General features: G+C 39.0%; 1 protein-coding gene across 2 annotated transcripts; it reads right to left on the bottom strand.

The window, feature by feature from the left end:
- Positions 1-248: 248 nt before the first annotated feature.
- On the bottom strand, positions 249-18,209 carry artnb (artemin b). Of its 2 annotated transcripts, XM_079875612.1 has the most exons (4): positions 18,194-18,209; positions 3,081-3,173; positions 2,772-2,958; positions 249-2,669 (listed from the first exon to the last, which is right to left on the bottom strand). In XM_079875612.1, exons 2-4 carry the CDS (start codon positions 3,132-3,134, stop codon positions 2,197-2,199), a joined length of 714 nt encoding a protein of 237 aa, XP_079731738.1. In that variant the 5' UTR covers positions 3,135-3,173; positions 18,194-18,209; the 3' UTR covers positions 249-2,196. The 2 variants fall into 2 exon arrangements, with proteins under 2 accessions (XP_079731738.1, XP_079731737.1); XM_079875611.1 differs by lacking the exon at positions 18,194-18,209 and having other exon boundaries at positions 3,081-5,570.
- Positions 18,210-18,960: the final 751 nt, after the last annotated feature.

Consider the following 18,960-nt stretch of genomic DNA (forward strand, 5'->3'; position numbering starts at 1 on the left):
TTGCCATTAGCTGAACTGAGACAAGAGGTCAATGGAGGGAAAAGCTCTGTGGTGCGGATGAACTTTTTGACGATTTTAAGTTGTTTAATAATACACATAGAGTTAACATGGAAGCGTACAAATAAAATCGCACATGCTATATACCCAAACTTAATCTCTCTTGGAAGAGTTTGCAGAAAGATGTAAGACCCTTAAAGTGTTTGCTGCTGCTGCACCTAAATGAAAGGACAAGAATCTTAATTCACATTATGTATAAACAGCTTTATTCCTATACAGAAAATATGAAGTACAAAAATAAAGAGTAACTTTGCCAACAACAACAATAATAATTGATAAATAAAACATGTAAAATACTGAAGCAAAGCCATTTATTGTTATCAGCTTTTTAAAACAATATTTTTGGAGCAGCTTTTAATATTGAAACTGAATACAACATCAAGACTCCTAAGGTCAGCAGATTGGGCAGACAGATGGACTCGTCGGAACAACATACCTTCTCCCCCTTATATCCTTAGTGTTTTGGAAGAAAACTATTTTAATTTCCTTTTCATAAATTGAATCTGAGACTTCCCAGTAAGTGCTCTGAGAGTTTTATAACCCTTGGAGGACAAAAAAAGCACCCAATGAAATCACTCAACAGATCATGACAAAGTTATCTACAAGTTCTTCCTACTCCATGAAAACATTTGGGTTAAATAGCTCAGTTTTTCCGCAACCGTGATATTTTGCAGCTGACTTTTTTTTTCAAAGCCTTGTTGTTATCCATGCTGGTTCATCATGAGATGACAGGGATTGAAGAACACAGGCCAAGGTATAAACAATAAATATAAACATCCACAAGACACATGTGTAGACATAGTAATAAATAAATAACTTAAATGAAAAAATAAATATGATATCTGTTAGGTGTACAGTAAATGTTAAGGGATGCATGGCATCCATTTGGTAACAAAAAGATAAACAATGACAAATTCATTGTGGTCATCATCTGTGTTGATAAAAGAGAACGCTAATGAGCCTGCTAAAGCACAGTCTGGTTGACATCACACTCTGGTGCAATCAATGTCATTTTATTACTACATATAAACATATAAATGCTAAAAATGTCAGGTAAAATGTATCAAGAACTGACTTTTAGCTCAGTATGTAGCTGAATCCAACTATCCTTTCACATAGTTTGACAATTTAGACCTACGTAATGCTTCCCTAATGTATCTTATTAATAATATTTGTATATCATATGTACTTTGTATATTAAAATTTGATGTACCATCATAAATAAATCATTAAAATGATTTCATTGTACTACTGGACTAGACAGCCCCTATTGGTTAAGCATCAAATATTATTTTGTATTTTTAGATTTTATTCACTTAATATTTATCTTTCATCAACTTTCTATATAAAAACCTGGCCTTATGGAACACAAACCCTTTTAATACCTCTTACTTTATTTATGGTATTAAAAGGATTAAAAATGTAAGTTAGAAAAATAGTTCATATCAGTCCTGTAAAAATCCTGAGAAATGAAAATCCTACTGCAAATACAATCAACCTTCAGCGCTTCCAGCTGAAAGGGTAATACTAACTGGCCTGTGTGTTTTCTATGGGCTCAACTTTTAATAATACTCAACATGTGTTTGTGCAATTACATTGTAATTACACCATTAATGTGCTGTTAATGAACGATCCAAACGTTGCTAATCTGGCTGAAATATTACATGCCAGATCGAAGGCCAGGAAACTGGGCACTGACATCCAGGATCAACAAATGAGTCTGACAAATGAAACAGGGTTTCGTTCTGTATCCAAGTCTGATGAAACTCCTAGTAAGCAAATGCTCGTTGAGTTATAACATGTAGTTTTTGTTTATAGAGCCATTCAGATGGACGATCCAAAGTTGCAGTTCTTCCATCCGCAAACTCTCTCCACGTTGAGTCCAAAGAGTCTCTTGTCGACATGGTCGAATCATATTCTAACACCATTCAAGCTTTTCTGTCGAGGCTTGGGCTGTCGAGAACAGGCTGTTCTGAATCACTTACAGCCCAACCAAATTCCCTCAAAGTGTTTCACCACGGCCAACCCGCCCGACCTCGTTCTGTGGAAGCCAGGAGGCTTTCCGATTCCTCCTTTCCTCTCTTTGACCATTGCGCAATTTCTTCAGGTCACGCTCCCCCTCCCCTCATTCAGCTCTCCTCATCCCACGCACTCACAGTCCGCAGCGGAGAGGGACTTGATGGTTCGCCAGGTTGTCGCAGCATCCATGAAAGAGACCGGTTCATAGCTCGTGGGGCGGCAGCAAGGGTGTGCGCTAACCTTCCTGGCGGTGCGCTTGGGCAGACTACCGTTGGCCAGCAGAGTGCGCAGAGCCAAGTCGTAATTCCCACGAGACCTCTGGCAGGAGCCGACGCAGAACTTGAAGAGAACAATCTCGTCCGAGTCGAAGCCCATGCCCAGGTCCCGTACGCGCATCTCACGTTTCTCCACGCGACAGTCCCGACTGCTATGCCGTCCCCTGCTGCTCTTTTCTTTCTTTTTCTTTTCCTCCTTCTCTTTTTTCTTTTTTTTCTTGCGCACTCCTTTGGTCTGTATATCAGAGGTATCCGGTGAGCGGGGGGAGCGTTCCCATCGTGCTGGCTGCTGGTCGTCCTCGACGAGAACATATGGCTCTGCGGGAGAGACGGAAGTGGGCAAAAAGGAAGAGACGTTTATCACCCGGAATAATTCCTTATTGATTCATTGTAGAAATGATTCCCAGACATCTGACTCACCAAACAGGCCGTGCCACGGGGAGTCACTGCCCTCCTCAAGATCTTCCTCAACGTTTGGAAAAGGCTCTAAAGGCGGCTCCTCCACCCCAGCACCAGCAAATCCCACCGCAGCTTCGGATTCTGCTCGAAAACGCGACCTGCCTCCTGCCACTAGCGGCAGTAGAGACATCACAACCCATACAAGCACCTGAGCAAACAAAGCAAAGGTGGATGGCAAATGAAAGGACATTTTTTCACAGTAATTAGAGCATCTCCAGGTTACTTGAATCAATGGATGACCTAGCAAAGAATTCGCCCGTTTATACACACCTGCCAGCGTTTCCTGTGACATGGTGCGTTTGTGACTGATGGCATGGCTGGCATTGCTCTGATCCAACTCCTCGGCCACCACCAAACTCCCACCTGCTTGGAAAGAACAAAGAATGGCTTTATTATACAGTGACCTACAGTTATACAAGTACATACCAAGGCAGGTAATGTAAACTCCAGAGCGCAACATGCGGGCGACTCATACACATGCATACAAACGTGTAATCAAAGGTGTCCCATTCATCACGGTCATAATGCCTTTAGAAACATGCTCATTGTTGTTATAGAGAGAGACCAGTGCGATCTCTGAGCACGACCGGTGCTGACTTGCCTGCGGACAAAGCTACAGTGTTAAAAAGAGCCGTTGTCCATCAAATAAACTGCCTTGAAGCAAACTCTGTCAAAAGCATTCTTGATGTGGTTAGATTGCAGCGTGTAGAAGGAGCCTCATGCTCTCAGGGAGTCCTACAAGCCACAGAGATACAGAGAGGTTGATAAGAACTCTGAGCAATGCAGATGTTTATTGACTCATTGCAGTGTGTGACTGTGTAACCTGTGCTGGGGGCTTTGATTTATATCAGGGTCAGGAATGGGGCACAGTGTCTCAGTTAACACCATTCAAACAGCAGGACTCAGTCAAACACGGCAACCCGAAAATGATTGATGAGGACAGACCAATTATTTGCTAGGGATAAAGGGATGGCAGGCAGCAAAGCAGAGTATGCTGTGCTTATATTTTGGCATAGTTTTATAGCGTTGCAGTTGTGTAGAGATGACTGAGGCTGGATTCCTTTCTCTTGCTAACCTCTGAGAGATCCGCTCCAGAGGAAATGAACTGATGGCACACTTAAGCCCAATTTACAAGAATTAACTCACAATAAAGCAGTTAGCCACAAGAGGATGTGCCATAATTTTAGCATGGTTACAGGGTGTTGTTAGACACAACATGTTCATGTCTTCAGTGTTTATGAAGAGCCAATATATAATAACAGTAAGCTATTGAGCATATTGTGTTATAATTTCTTTTTTGAAACATAAAAGAAGTTTGTTGCAGAATATAGGGATGTGCCGAAGGGTGATATATTTATAAGACAATAGTATTTATCATATTTGTATTATTTCTACATACAGAAATGTATATTAAAATAAACAAATTGCAGATATAATTTTGTCTTAATCAATTAAAAAAAAAAGTTAAATCACCCATTTGAAACTCTACCAGTGAATTTAGGCATCATAACTTTATAATGTACAGTATGAACATTGCTAAACGGTACATTTAACTTATTAAATTGTGAGTAATTAAGTTTGAGTGTTAGATGACAGTAAGGGGAAAGTTGCATGCACAATTAAATATCCAATTTAAATCTCTAATATTGGCAAATAACCAATATGGTACTGATATAGTTCCTTCATAAAGCATAATTTCTAAGATGCTCTTTTCCATGCATTTAATGTGTATGGTAAAGACGATTGTCCTTGCTCCCAATCCACTTTCATTTGATCCTATTTGGTGTTCAAACGAAGAAAACAAGCCATACAAGTGGGGAAAGACATGAGGATAATTAAATGACGACAGATTTTTCATTTCTCGGTGAAACTATGCCTTCAAGCCTGCATTATGGAAGTATTTAGGAAATGTAAGGCATAATCTAATTTCGAATCACATTAATAGGGGATGGACACTCTACCTGTTCTGTTTTTTCTGCATCATTTGCGATGACTCTCATAATGTTAAAGAAATGTCATTGTAATGTTTTAAGGGTCAGAGGATCTTTTCTCATGCAGTAGGAAGCCATTCAAGTCCAATCATCCAGACTCCTGATCTACTCACAAGCTCACCTTTGGACAAAAGTACTTTAGAATGATATACAGAATAAATCTTTACTGCCAAAAAATAAAAATAAAAAGTAGTATCTCATGTGCTTCTCAGGAGCATTAAAGATGTCTAATGCTGTATCTTAAGATCTTCAGTCATCCTGGTTTATTGGCTGCTTAAGGCAAATGTAGAATTTATGTCTTCTAAATCCAGCCAAATAAATATGAACCCGGTTTCAACAGCTTCAGGACATATTTATGGCGTCTCTGGAGGCCGGCTTCAGCTGAGAAAGACCACATATGACCAGAGATGAATGTGGACATGCTGTCAAGAGGGTTTATGGGTATGGATTCCCATTGAAATGTGACTTTGACCATCCTTCTAACTCCTGCATGTGTTGCATTAAAATCGAAGTGTTGTTTATGCGCAAGGATTTATTGTATTCTGATGATTTTCTAATTAGAATTGTATACATATCTGAAACCTCCTTAAATATGCATCTAAACTGCCATAATTGCTTTGATCATAAGTGACATAAAAGCATACGCCCTGAGCTGCATATGTGATTGTTTGTTTATAAATGGTTTGCGTGCGTGTGTATGAGTGTTATGGCTGTGACTCTGTGAGCGTACACATCTGTTTTCCTGACCACAACAATCATTCTTACAGTCTGGCTGGCTTCCCTCCTTCACTCTTCAGCTTCTATCCAGCTGAATGTATAAACCCAATGCAGAATAACCAGGCTGACCGTAACAAGCAAATCAATATCAGACACCTACAGAGAAACAAGACCAGCTCCACCACAAGAATTCGGAAATGTATCCATTGTAGACTATGGAAGTGCAATCTGGCTAATAGGTTGGTCTGCACTCGGGGTCTGTGCGGCTCATTTCGTGCTGTCAGTTTCTAAATAAGCCCCTTGGCCTCTCGTTCCCTGACGACCCCCCACCTCACTGCTTCCTGTAAGCTGAGCTGGCGTGCTGGGGGCGCAGGCCAGAGGTTATGATAAGAGCACTACCTGCCTCTCAAACGCACAGCAGGCCTTTACAGCCAGATAAGCATTGAAAACGGTTTATGACACAACAAATTCACACTTGCTATGCAAATTATTAGGTAACGGCTCCCGATAAGGGAGGCATCACTATTATTATTGCTCACACTACGTCAGGTGTTTATTCTAAACTTCCAGTTCCAGCCCAAAGAATTCAGCTTCGGTGCATAACCTGTCCCGCACAGTTTATGCTACAGATATGAGAGATACTTCAAATCAAGCATATCAAAACTGTTCTAATCACTTGGCAGGCACAAAAATGGGCGACAATCCAATAAACATACATTGAATGAGGGATCGAGTCATATGTAGGATTCAGAATATCACAGAGGGTCTCAATCAGTTCCCGTGTATACAAATTCAGGCACTGGTAAGGACAGTAAGGACCCTGGCTCACTACACATTGGGACACTGATGACTCTATTTCCGGCGACATGTAGAACATCACTACTGGTATTTACGAACAACAGCAGAACTGATATCTTTCTGACATTATTTATAATTTTATTTAAAGTACATTATGATAAAACTTTGCTTGTTACATATATGTGCAACATTTCAGCTGTAAATAAATTATAGGGCTATATGTTAGCTAGATTGTTCATTTCCTGTCAAGCAATGTCTATGCTGAAATATAATTAAATAATGGTTTGTATTTTAAAAAACATTATTGCGTGTCATTATGTAGTGACTTATGTTTTGCACTTCAGAACTGCCGTTAAGGGAGCGTAGTGAGCATTGATGCTCCCTGGTTTTTACAGTGCATTGTGGGACTTTTTAGAGAACAAATGTTTTAGCGCACTGGAAGGATTTTGCGATTGAGGCAGCCCTTAAAATGGCCGACTCCCTGATCAGTGCCTTGACTACTGAAGGAGGAATCTTTTGACTTAAGCCAGTAAGCATCCAACTAGAAACTGCATAGCAATGCCCTGGCAACCACCTAGAAAACCAAATACCCTATCACTAGCTACGTATACAGGCAGCCAAATAATAGTAATCAGATTCATGGATCAGTCGGATTGAAAAAGCCTTCATGTAAACACCTCGATCAATCTGAGTGAGCTCGGATGAAATTTCAATTGGACTGGAAGGGCTGGCGTAGACCTGAAATAATACGATCAATAGCAAAAGTACCTCGGGCACACAGTGTTGTGATGCGTATATTTACATATGTTTTACGACTTATGAATGTGTTTATTACATGTTTATTTTCTTCTTTCACCTTTAAAAAATGGTCGGTGCAAATCAAAATGACAGTTAAATTCACGGTAGCTCCAGTGAAATTATTGCACTGGTTTTCTCTGGTTCTGAATGCAGCAACTGGGCACTACACATGCACTGAAGTTTTGTTCAGAATACATAAATGTACATTTAAATGAACATGTGAATCAGATTGTAAGAGTTTATATAAACAGAACTTTCAGAAAATGAAATCTGATCAGATCGGTTCTGATTGATGAAAATTAGTGCATGTAAACATACCTATTGTTGTCTTAATAATTCTAGTTTCTTAATGGTTCCATGAACGATTCTTTTAGTATTTAAAAAAAAAAAAAAAATTAAAATTCCATTGCCAAATGATGAGATAATTTCAATAACAAATACATTTAAATCACTTCTAGCAAAAGGTGTGTTTACATGACCTTTGAATGACTTCAATGTCTTTTTAGAGAATGCAATCCAATAGTTGGCCTTACATATTGATAGCCTCATAGCATAATTGCCTAAGTCATATTTCAATGTTTTTGGAAAACAAGAAAAAACACAATTTGACTTAGGCAATTATGCTATGAGGCTAACGATATTAAATAAGCAAAAAAAAAAAAAAAAAAGTTTTTCTTTTCATAAAATACTAACAACAAATCTCAGTGTTCATTTTTAAATACATATTGTCATGTGAACAACCAGTTAGGAAATTTAGGTCTCAAGAGTTAGTTGAAATCTGTATTAGATTCACTTAAAGTCCCCTTGTAGTCAATAATTTTATCCCTTAAAACTCATCTTTGATTACCAAAATTACATATTTAAAAGTTTTTTTAAAATGTTAAATTAATCATAACATTTCTTAATGTCTTAAAATATCTTGAATGTAACTCTACACCCTTGCCTTATTTAGTACACACAGTTCTATGAATATGCAAATTTTGCTATTCATAGAGCTAATGTTTTTTTTTAGCTCTATATGTATATTTGTTGATATGTATGTTGTTTGTTTGTTTTTTGGTTTGTATTTGTATATGACTACGGATGGAAATTAGCACTGTGCTAAATCTGGCGTATTTACGTTCAACTTTGATTGTACGTTCATGAATATGCACTGTCCCATCTAAATAAATAATTTAAAAAAATAAATAAATTAGCTCCACCTCCACTCACTCACACCAGCTCAGAGATCCACTTGTTGACGTGATTGGTTACAAGGTAGTTTGTGACGTCAGAAACACCAGCAATTACAATTACAAACTCTTAAAACATATTAAAAACACCACATATACATATAAACAACATTAAAAGCTTGATTTTCACCACAGGGGGACTTTAAGAGTCAATAGTTCAGGATTCAGATTACACTTTTTCTGCTGTATGTTTGCTTCACTTAACAAAATTGACTTATAAGAGTCATTCTTTTGGTTGCACTCCACCAGGGGTGTCAAACCCTGTTCCTGGAGAGCCACAGCCCAGCAGAGTTTAGCTTCAGCCCTAATTAAACGCACCTGATCCAGCTCATCAAATCTTTTAGACTAATTTGAAAACTACAGGAGTGTGTTTTGGAGCAGGATTGAACTCCAGGAGCTGAGTTTGACACCCCTGCATTACACTGTTCATGCTGTAGATTCAGCATTTTTAAATGAACAAAAATGCCCAAATCTAATGAACAAGCACATGTAAAAATCTCTTACTGACTTTTCTTTATCCTGTGTGAACTGACCATTTCTAAGATGTGTATTTTTGCAAACAATCTATTATACAAAGCTCTTCCATGAATGTCAAATCAGTGAATATAATTAGCAGCTCTTAAGCAGGAAAACTGATTTACTTAAAGGCAACTTATTTACATCTTTACAAATGAGACATAAGAACCCTCTAGATTTGGTTTCAGATTTGGTTAGGGAAGCCCACACGGTCCTCAAAGCACATAAACTCAAGAACGTGTGGTTGAAGTGCAAACCCACACTAACCCAAACCATCCAACCACCCAAATCTTCCTATGCAGTGAGAAGCATCTTCCACAGTCCCTCTCACCCACCTCTAGAGGTGCACCTGGTTGTGTTTAAGTGCCCTAAGCAGTGTCTTTGTTGGCCAGTCGCTCTGTGCCTCTTGTTAACATGTGAGCTGAGGGTGCCTGAGGGACGGGACCATGCGGCTGCACTCTTGAGGAACTGCAGAGCGGTTCTGACGGCCTCTGTGCTGGGACTCATTGATTAAAGGCATGCTTCAAACGCACAACAACCTGCCCTCGGGCACTTACATGCCACCGTTAAAGAATACGGGAGTATCACAGTGGCGTCATTGTGACTAATGTGGATACCAGACATCTCACCCTGCAGAGTCTCATTTACGGGAGATGGCACTACACCCCACCCCCCGTGAAATGAACAAATGACATTATAAACTATTATTATATTCATTTGTGTAAGCCGCATAACACAGGTTCGTTCATTCAATAGTATTAGTGTGCCGAAAGTGAAAGTGACCGAGGGTATCCCAACATAAGTGGTCACAGAAGACGCATTTTGATCAGCGGGATTCAGGGATATTGTATAAGTTATTATAAGATTTATAAGTTATTATAAGTAACCTTACGGGAGAGGTGGGATGTCTGGGATGCAAACTCCTCAGTCGTGACGACAGATGCAAATGATGGGCTGTCATTTTAGAGCTGTTACGAGGGTGTTGACTTTTGTGATGTGCGTTGGAAAATCTATATCATAAATATACATGATTAAGCAGATGATTTGTTAATTATGATGTTTAAAAGTAAAAGCTGACATGATCATTTTTTCCTGGAATTTGAGCCGTAATCTGTCTAGACTGGACTCAAGTTGGTGCATAAGCGAGTCTCAAGAGAGAACCCCTGCGTTTTTTCACTGTCCCCCTTCCATCTCGGACAGAACCATTAGAGGTGTTTGATGTGCCAGGTCTACCTGTCACCATTAATGATGAGGAGCAGTGGTGTGGGATAGGCCACACTAAATCAGCCAGCCAATAAAAGACACCTGGTGAAAGCAGAGATGCAAAGTACACTTCACCAGCCTGGCCTGCTTGATCATTGCCAGACACGCTTTTATCCGGGGGTGTGAACTTCAGCCGTGAGGTGCGTGTAATATATCTATCCGTGTTCCCTCCGGCTTGTTAAACTCCATCGGACTCAATCTCCAATCCAAAATTGGCACATGCAAAGAGCAGGCAACGTGCATGTCCTTTCAAGTTCATAGGTCTTTCCTTCTAACAGTACTTATTACATACACCCTGTATATAATGTATTGGACCTGTTACAACGGACTGCATTTTGGCTATTTGCAGATATCCGAGACACTGGTTTTATGACATTTTAATGTGCTTATGCTCCAGAACTCGAGTTCAATCGCAGCATGTCTGAGTGCGTGACATCCAAGCGTATAATTCAATAATCCTTCTCTGGCAAAAGGTAAGTTCTCATTACTGTCAGAGTCCAGCCACTGGAGAGGTGAAGAGAGAGCGTACGCTGCCAAGAAAACCAGCATTACCTGTTTGAAACCCTTTCCTCTTTTGTTCCAGGATCCAAGGGGGAAAAAAACACACTGATTATTGGATTGTGAACACATGTGGTTTTCAGACCACCATTCATGTCACTGAGTGAACATGATAGCAAAAACAACTTCCATTAATTGCTAAGATCCATCATTCAGGTCTCTGCTGCTTTCAGTTTCTCTCTCAGACAGACTCTTATTCTAGTACAGCATACTCATATCCATAGATTGTTGCGTGTAATGGAAGAACATGAACGGCAAACGCAAAAAATGCACACAGTACAGCAAAGCTAACACAAGGGTCCTCAAAATAAGAAGATTCTCAAAAATACAGGATCTTTATTGGTATCAATGGTTCCATGAAGAACCTTTGATATTCAATGGAACCTTTCCATTGCACAAAAGCTTCATTATAGTGGAAAAAGGTTCTTTAGCTTTTTAAAATATTCTTTACACTAAGAAAAAAATGGTTCTTCTTAAGAACAGATCGCTGAAAAGTTCTTTAAGCAACCAAAAATGGTTCTTCTATGGCATCGCTGTGAAAACCCCCTTCTGGAACCTTTATTTTTAAGAGTTTATTCAATTAATCAGATTCATCTGAAAAGACCTTTTAATGAGTTCAATTTGTCAACACAATAATGATGCAGTCAAATCAACATCAGTGATGTGCGCACGTCCTGGGTCGTTCCCTTTTGACTTCTTACGGCACTAAATTCCTGAATTCACGGTACATCAGCAATGAAATCAGCAGTGTTCGAGTTAGAGGCTGTGAGCCTTGACAAAAGAGGCAGGTTGGTTGGTAGGCTTTATTTTTGCTACGCAAATGCAGTGGCCACTGTTTGCATTCCACACCACGCGGCTGCATCACGAGCCTGACGGACGGAGCTCAAGAGCGCGTCCCTTCCCCTCCGGATCCTCAACTGAGGCACAGGCCTGGACCACACAAACAGCTCGCTCAGGCACCTACAAGCGTGCATGAATGCACATATATATCACAATACAAATGGCTCAGATTAGGATAATTATTTTATCATTGTTATTATCATTATTTATCATCTCATTTCAAAACAGTTTGAAAAGCTTTTTATTATTCCTGCCTCCCAACATGTTCCAATGTCTGTTAAAATGATTCAGTCTATAAAAACACTCTCATGCATCTTACCCACTCATTTCAAACCCCTCAAAATAGTTTCGTTCTAAAATTCTCTAAAATTATTTAAGTTTCTTTAAAGTAGAGATGGATGATATAGCATTCAACATATTGCCTATTCCCTGGTATTGATCACTCATTTGTGCTCATTTCCTCAGTTTTTACATTTAGATTAACTTTGCTGTCATCTATGGCTCACAGAAAAGTTCCTTTAAAAAAGAAAATTCTGTCATCATTTACTCATCCTCAAGTTGTTTCAAACCTGTATATTAATTTCTTTCTTCTGCTGAACACAAAAGAAGATATTTTAAAGAATGTCAGTAATCAGACAATTGATGTATCCCATTGACTTCCAAAGTATTGGTTTTCCTACTATGGATGTCAATGAGGTCCATTAACTATTTGTTTACCGACATTCTACAAAATATCTTCTTTTGTGTTCAGCAGAAGAAAGAAATTCATATACAGGTTTGAAACAACTTGAGGATGAGTAAATGATGACAGAATTTTCTTTTTTAAGTGAACTATTCGTTTAAAGATAATCTTTAAAAACCACTAATAAATTAATAACACTGTTAAATTTAGCAAACATAAATGGCATGTTTTCATACTGTACATTATAAAGTTGTGATGCCTTAAATCACTTGTAGCATTAAAAAAATATATATTTTAGTTTATTAACAAGAAGCCGTACAGAATTTGGTCCCACTTTAACTACTGTACTTAGGTAAAAAAAAAAAATTGTTTGATACAATGTACTTATTGTGTTTATGTGGTATTCCAAATCACTTTAGCTGCTAGCAAGGTGGGTTATGGGTAAGGTTGGGAACAGGTTTGGTAGTATTGTTAGGTTTAAGGGTGGGTTAAGGTGTAAGGGAAGGGTCAACAGCTATAGATGTAATTACAGGCAGGTATTTTTTAGAAAAATATAAGTACAACCTAAAACATATATGTAAATGATAAGTGTATTGTATCCACTGTATTAAATTATACTATATAGTAGTTAAAGATACTTAATATAAAGTAGACCCCAGAATTTTAATATTGGCCTGCCATGTATCATCATCCATAACATCAAAACAACTATCAGCTTTCGGTATTAGCCAACATTTTTAATATCAGTGCATTCACACTTTAAAGGGGACATATCATGCTAAATCCACTTTTTTAGCCCTTAAATGCATTTTGTTGTATATTTGGAGTGTTTAGAAGTACAGAAAAGTTGAAATTATTCTCTTCAGGTGCTTCGTTGATATCTTTATATTCAGTTTTGGCCTTATTTTTCAACCTGTTCAGATTTTTCTGTTATCTATGACGTTTTGTGAACTATTACGTCACAGTATTTGCAGCGGAACTGCCAAATAAGGACATTGACTTCCAGCCCAACACTTCGAGCAATCCGCCATTTTTATTTATCGCTGCAATTTTGTAGTCCAAGCTAAAAGATGCAGAAGTTACGAGAGGGTAAGTTAAAATGTTCGGTTGTTGGATGTAGTAACCCACACGCTTCATTACACCGTCTAATGTAGATGAACTGCTGCGCTTGTGACAGGGCGCATGTTTAACTGAAAGAACGAGCAGAGAGAGAGACCTGGTCGCGCGCACGCACTCTCTCTCTCTTCGGAGCCAGGCGAAAGTGTAAACAAGACTTCACCGTCTCCAAACTAGACGCTGTCTTGCTCTCTCTCCCTCGCACATATTAATCAAAATAAATAGACACGGTGGTAAAAGGTCGGAAGACCAAAGTTTCATGTGTAAATACAGTAACACACCATTGCGATACATCCATATGAAGACGTTGTTCTGCAGGTTCGTCGTCTTCATTTTCATCTCGCTCCGGCTCCGACTCTGGCTCGAACATGTAAGGCTGGCTGGACAAGTCTTCCGTTGTTGACATTTTGTTAATAACGTGTGAATAAAAAGTTTCTGTGCCGCTAGATAATCGTATCTCTGCTATCAAACTACAAAAATGGCCGAACGGGGTGGAGTTGAACCGTGTGTCACCTCTGCATCCTGGAGAGGGGGCGGGGTATGAAGTGTCTCAATTGTATTTAAAGAGACCGCACCAAAACGAGTTGCTCTCAGACGCACATCAGAAAAGGGGTAGAAAAGGGGCCTGTAGAGCTATAATAATGAGGAATTCAGACCCAAGCATTGCAGTTCCGCTTTATATAGACTACAAATGTATGATTTATATGTAAAAAGGAACGATTTAAAAGCATGATATGTCTCCTTTAAAGCTAATTTTGTTTAATCTAAAGAACAAAACAAATTTGATTGCTCAGCAGTAAAATCTGTCCTCCTTCATTTATGATCAGTAATAAATGCCTATCCCCATTCACTCATCAACTTCACACCCCTTACAAATTTGCAAAAATGTATACATTAGTCATGTTTCTCTAGATCTAAAGAAAATCAGCTATCATTCACCTGGCAAACCATTGTTAACAGGCTGATTTTATACAAAGGACCCGTATGAAGTGGGTCAGCATTGCAACTCTGAGAAGATGATCTGAGCTGACAGCCAGCAGTGGCACCAAGTCATGAATTTGAGCTGCAGGATTATTAGAGAACAAATTTTATAGTCCAGATTTGTAGAGTCTGTGCTAAGCAGTTCAGATGCAGTAGCTAATGTCGTTTCCTGTCTGAAACAACAGCTTTACCTTCTCTTCATTAAAGTGTCTTGCCTTTTGCTTTGATAACCAAATACAGCCAGATTAACTACATTTAAAAGGGACCGACAGAGCGAGAACACTTGGATGAACAAGTCCTTAAATGGGAATAAATTAGGGAAGAGAGGGTAATGGTGAAGATAGTATTTCCCTCCCGAGGCTTAGCCTGAGCAGTCACAGCGACCTCTAAAGAGAGAGAAAGAAAGAGAGGGATAGACTAAGCAACTAAATACTCTATAAAAGGAAGCCAGAACAGTTAGCCTTGAGATAAAAGCTTCATCACTGAATTTACGTATCATATACGCACTCAGTCAACTTCCTAAGCCATCGACCTGTGTAAAGGACCACCTAAACCTTGCTCTAGCAGACTCTTGGTTTCTAAATGAATCCACAGGTAATTATTTCAACCGAGGCAGCGCTCGGGCACAGAGGCCAGCCCATCCTCATAGGCCTTTATACTGTAGCTCACGTCTCATTTGTTCAAATTAAGCTCAGGGAGGGGGGAAAACTAGCTATTAGTGTGTCTGGATGAACTAACGACATCCAAAGCGTTTCCATGTCGCCCAGTTGAGCCCCAGACAGGCTTCGAGTAATGACCTGGCCCGCTCTTTCAAAGGCACCGACGCCACCATGATTAATGCATCTGACCTGGCAATTTCGGAAGAATACAGCTTATTGTATTAAAGACTGCTTCCAGCCACAAACATGGGTGTACAATAAGTCCACTTAACATTCTTCGCTATCAAAAGTTTGGTAAGAGATGTTCAGATAAAGAGAAAAAGGTAATATCCCTCATCAGTGTCATGAATGAAGTCTTGAGCGTACATGCATTTCATCTGGCAAAAACACCAACAATTAAGCGAAAACCAAGGGTCAGACCTGGTGAAACTTTTGTGCGCATTTATAAATTTGGTTTTATTGTATGAGCAATCGTCTGAGTGACTGAGTCTGAGGGTCAAGATATAAACAATCACAAAATCTGATTTTCGTCGTGCCACAATCAAGGCAAATGAACGAGCTCTGTCAAAAAACTATTTGCGTGTATAAAAAGACTGTGTGTTATAAATCTGCAGAGTATGAGGAATGCAACAATGGAGCTATGCATCAACATGAATAGCTTTTGCTAATCATTTTTGGTAACCACAAGAGGGAGGACGTTCAATCTGTTTTACAAGGGGGAGACTGTGTGGAATATCCAGATTGTGTAAGATAAGCATAATCATACCAATGGCAAAAAATAGGTCAAAATAAAAGGTTGGGGAGTCCTCATGTTTTTCCAAACCTGTATGAATTTCTTTCTTCTATGGAACACTTTTTTTGTCCACAAAATGAAAGCTGTTTTGGACCCCAAAGTACTTCAAAATATCTTCTTTTGAAATCATGTTCACCTAAGGAGGTAACTCGAAACAGTAAATCACTCGAGCACAGGACTGACACACCATCAGTAAGTCATTATTTATCACTTTATTATAGATTTTTAGTGTGTGTTGTTTAAGAAGTCTTTAGGTACAGTAGTTGACATTTAGCTAACTATCCTTGGGGTTCCAAAATGACAATGTGGCTCGCTTGTGATGAACTTCAACATATTGCGCCTTCCTGAACACTTCCTGAAATCCCTTTTCAAAAGCCAATCCCCCTTAAAAGCCATTGAATAATTTGCACACTGGTTGGCACCATGATGAATTTTCTAGAAACTGACACAGAGGCCCATTCAGATGGAACACAGACAGTTGCACTGACCCTTAGAGAGAATGAGCTCAGGTCAGCTAAGGCCAAGGGACGTGGACCCTGCGGTAGAGTTGCAGGACACTGTGAGATATCTCAACCTTCTCCTCAAAAGCACTAATATAATCTCTTCTTCACACACATGCCTGAACATTTCTGTCACATTCTGAACCCAGCTTATTCATTGTACATGCCAGTTATCTTCTTGATAGGTCTTGCTGCGCTAGAAGCCAGTAGCAATGTCCAGTGTATGAATGTGTCATCATTTAAACCTTCCTACCATGCTGCTGAGGTTCGGGAATGTGCACATGAAAACACAAGGAGGGAGGTGCCACATCTACGCCGGGGGTTTGAGAGATCATTATATGACATGAAGAAGTAAAACCTTCAGAGGTGAGAGCCAGGTCAACTAACACATGAGTGACCGAAGAATTGGAGGGAGAAAAAAAACCCTCATCCGTGATAATAAATAAAAGTATGTTGCTTTTTTTTGCCTTGCCATGTGATTGGTTCTCAGTCGTGGTTTCGGAGGACCTCAGCGCTGCACATTTTGGATGTGTCCTTTTTTGAAAACACCTGGTTATATCACCTGCTTATTAGCTGACCTGAATTGGGTGTGTCAGATTAGGGAGACATCCAATATGTTCAGTGTCGGGGTCCTCAAAGAAAACGAATGAAAACCACTGCTCTATAGTGAGGCAAAGTAAAATACAAAGCATGTAAGCTATGCAAAAACACACATGGACATGTCATTGAGGTAGGTGCGGTGCTAGTCCAGGGCTGATCTGAAAGCAAAGATTCCAGAATGACAGCCCTGAAAATGGAAATCAGTGCACAAAAAATGAAATCCAAGCCTTCAGTGGAATCTGATATTTTAAATAATTTGAATAAATCGAGTTCAGCTCACGTGGAACTCTTTTAGGCTTCTCTGAAATGTACACTATAAAATATTATGTGATCAATAAGTTATGACAACATATATTTTTACATTGCTTTAACTCATCAAAATAAGTATATGGGGTGGTGTGGCGCAATGGATAAGACACATGCCTTTGGTGTGAGAGACCCGGGTTCGAATCCACTGTGAGACACCAATGTGTCCCTGAGCAAGACACTTAACCCCTAGTTGCTCCAGAGGCGTGCGACCTCTGACATATATAGCAATTGTAAGTCGCTTTGGATAAAAGCGTCAGCTAAATGAATAAATGTAAATGTAAATGTAAATGTTAAGCAATTTTCAACTTTTTTTATAAGTTATAAAAGATTCAACAAATTTTTCAAGTCAGTTTAATGTCATTTAAGTTGAAATGACTTAAACATCCAAGTTGATTGCACTTGAAAATTTTAGGCACTTTTGTTAATCATAAAATAACATACATTTATTTTACAATAGGTAATAGTAAGTAGGCTATACGAAGTCTATCAAACAGCAACAAGAAAACAGATTTCTTTAAAAAGAAAAAAAAAATTTTTTTTGAGAAGTGTTTAATGTTAATTAATGTTAACGTTTAACCACAAGAAAAAGGCCCTTTTGATCAACTAAAACAGCTTTAAAGTGGAGACGACTTTCACTTTAACCAGAACGATATCTTTCACTATTTACGCTGTTGAAAACATCCCTTTCGCCTCCAATAAAACAATTTTGACAGTTTCCCTCTATCCATGGCAGCTCAATATCTACTGCTAATCACTCTAAATAAATAAAAAAACGACCAACCAAACCATGTTTGTTATCAAGAATAAGTTCAGCAGGCTGTGAGAACAGAATGACAGGTAGCTTACAATGCCTCTCAGACCACACCTGATGACACCCGGCTAGTAGAAGTTTCAATTACACACCAGCCGTCTAATGTTTATTGCCTGAGGGGACATATTACAGAGGTCTGATCCAAATCCTTTGACAATCTATAACTCTATCAATTCAAAGGCAGCCGATCTGTCAAGAAGTTGAAGTTTTGCGCGTTACCGTGCGTATGGAGTGCTTGAGCGCGAGCGTGCCAAATCCTTACAGCCTCGCGCTTCTCGTAGGCAGCTTGTCTTCGCGAGTAAAATCCACACGCGCCTCTGTAAAGCAACTGACTTTCTCACGGGTATGTCCTCTTCTAAAAGCGAGAGAACAAACTCTTCAAAGGAGAGGAGGACGGAGAGGCGCCTCCCTCCGTGGCCAAACCTCTCTCTCTCTTCATCTTGTGAGATGATCCTGAGAGGAATGAAAATCAAAGCCAATTTTCCATGACCGGCTTAGCAGCTACAGTAATGATTTAAATAATATTAGTAACAATAACAGCTAATATTTCGTCGTCATTTATATATATTTTAGTATTTGAGCATATATTGGTTTCGTTAAGCCATGGGCTATTTCTATCGATTCACATAGGATAGTTTTCCTATTAGGCTAATCTGTATTAAAAAAACATAATTTCCCATTTACTCACATAAAGAAAAGGGTGATAGTTTTAATATGAAATACTCTCCAAAAATCAAACTCCAACTTAACAAAAGTTCGAAACATGATTAACAACAGTGACCGATTTAAGAATTATAATAGGCTAATGGTAATAAAAGTCTCTCGAAACGCTGCTGTGATTTGAATCAATAGGCTTAATGTGATTTTAATCACTGTTGTTGTGATTCATGATCCCGTATACACAAGTCTGTGAAAGTGAATGTGAGAGAACATCCATCCTGCTTTCATTAACCTCCTCAGTCCTGAGATGTGAAATTTTTACAAAC

The sequence above is a fragment of the Squalius cephalus genome, assembly GCF_949319135.1.
Source record: "Squalius cephalus genome assembly, chromosome: 7".
Lineage (NCBI taxonomy): Eukaryota > Metazoa > Chordata > Actinopteri > Cypriniformes > Leuciscidae > Squalius > Squalius cephalus.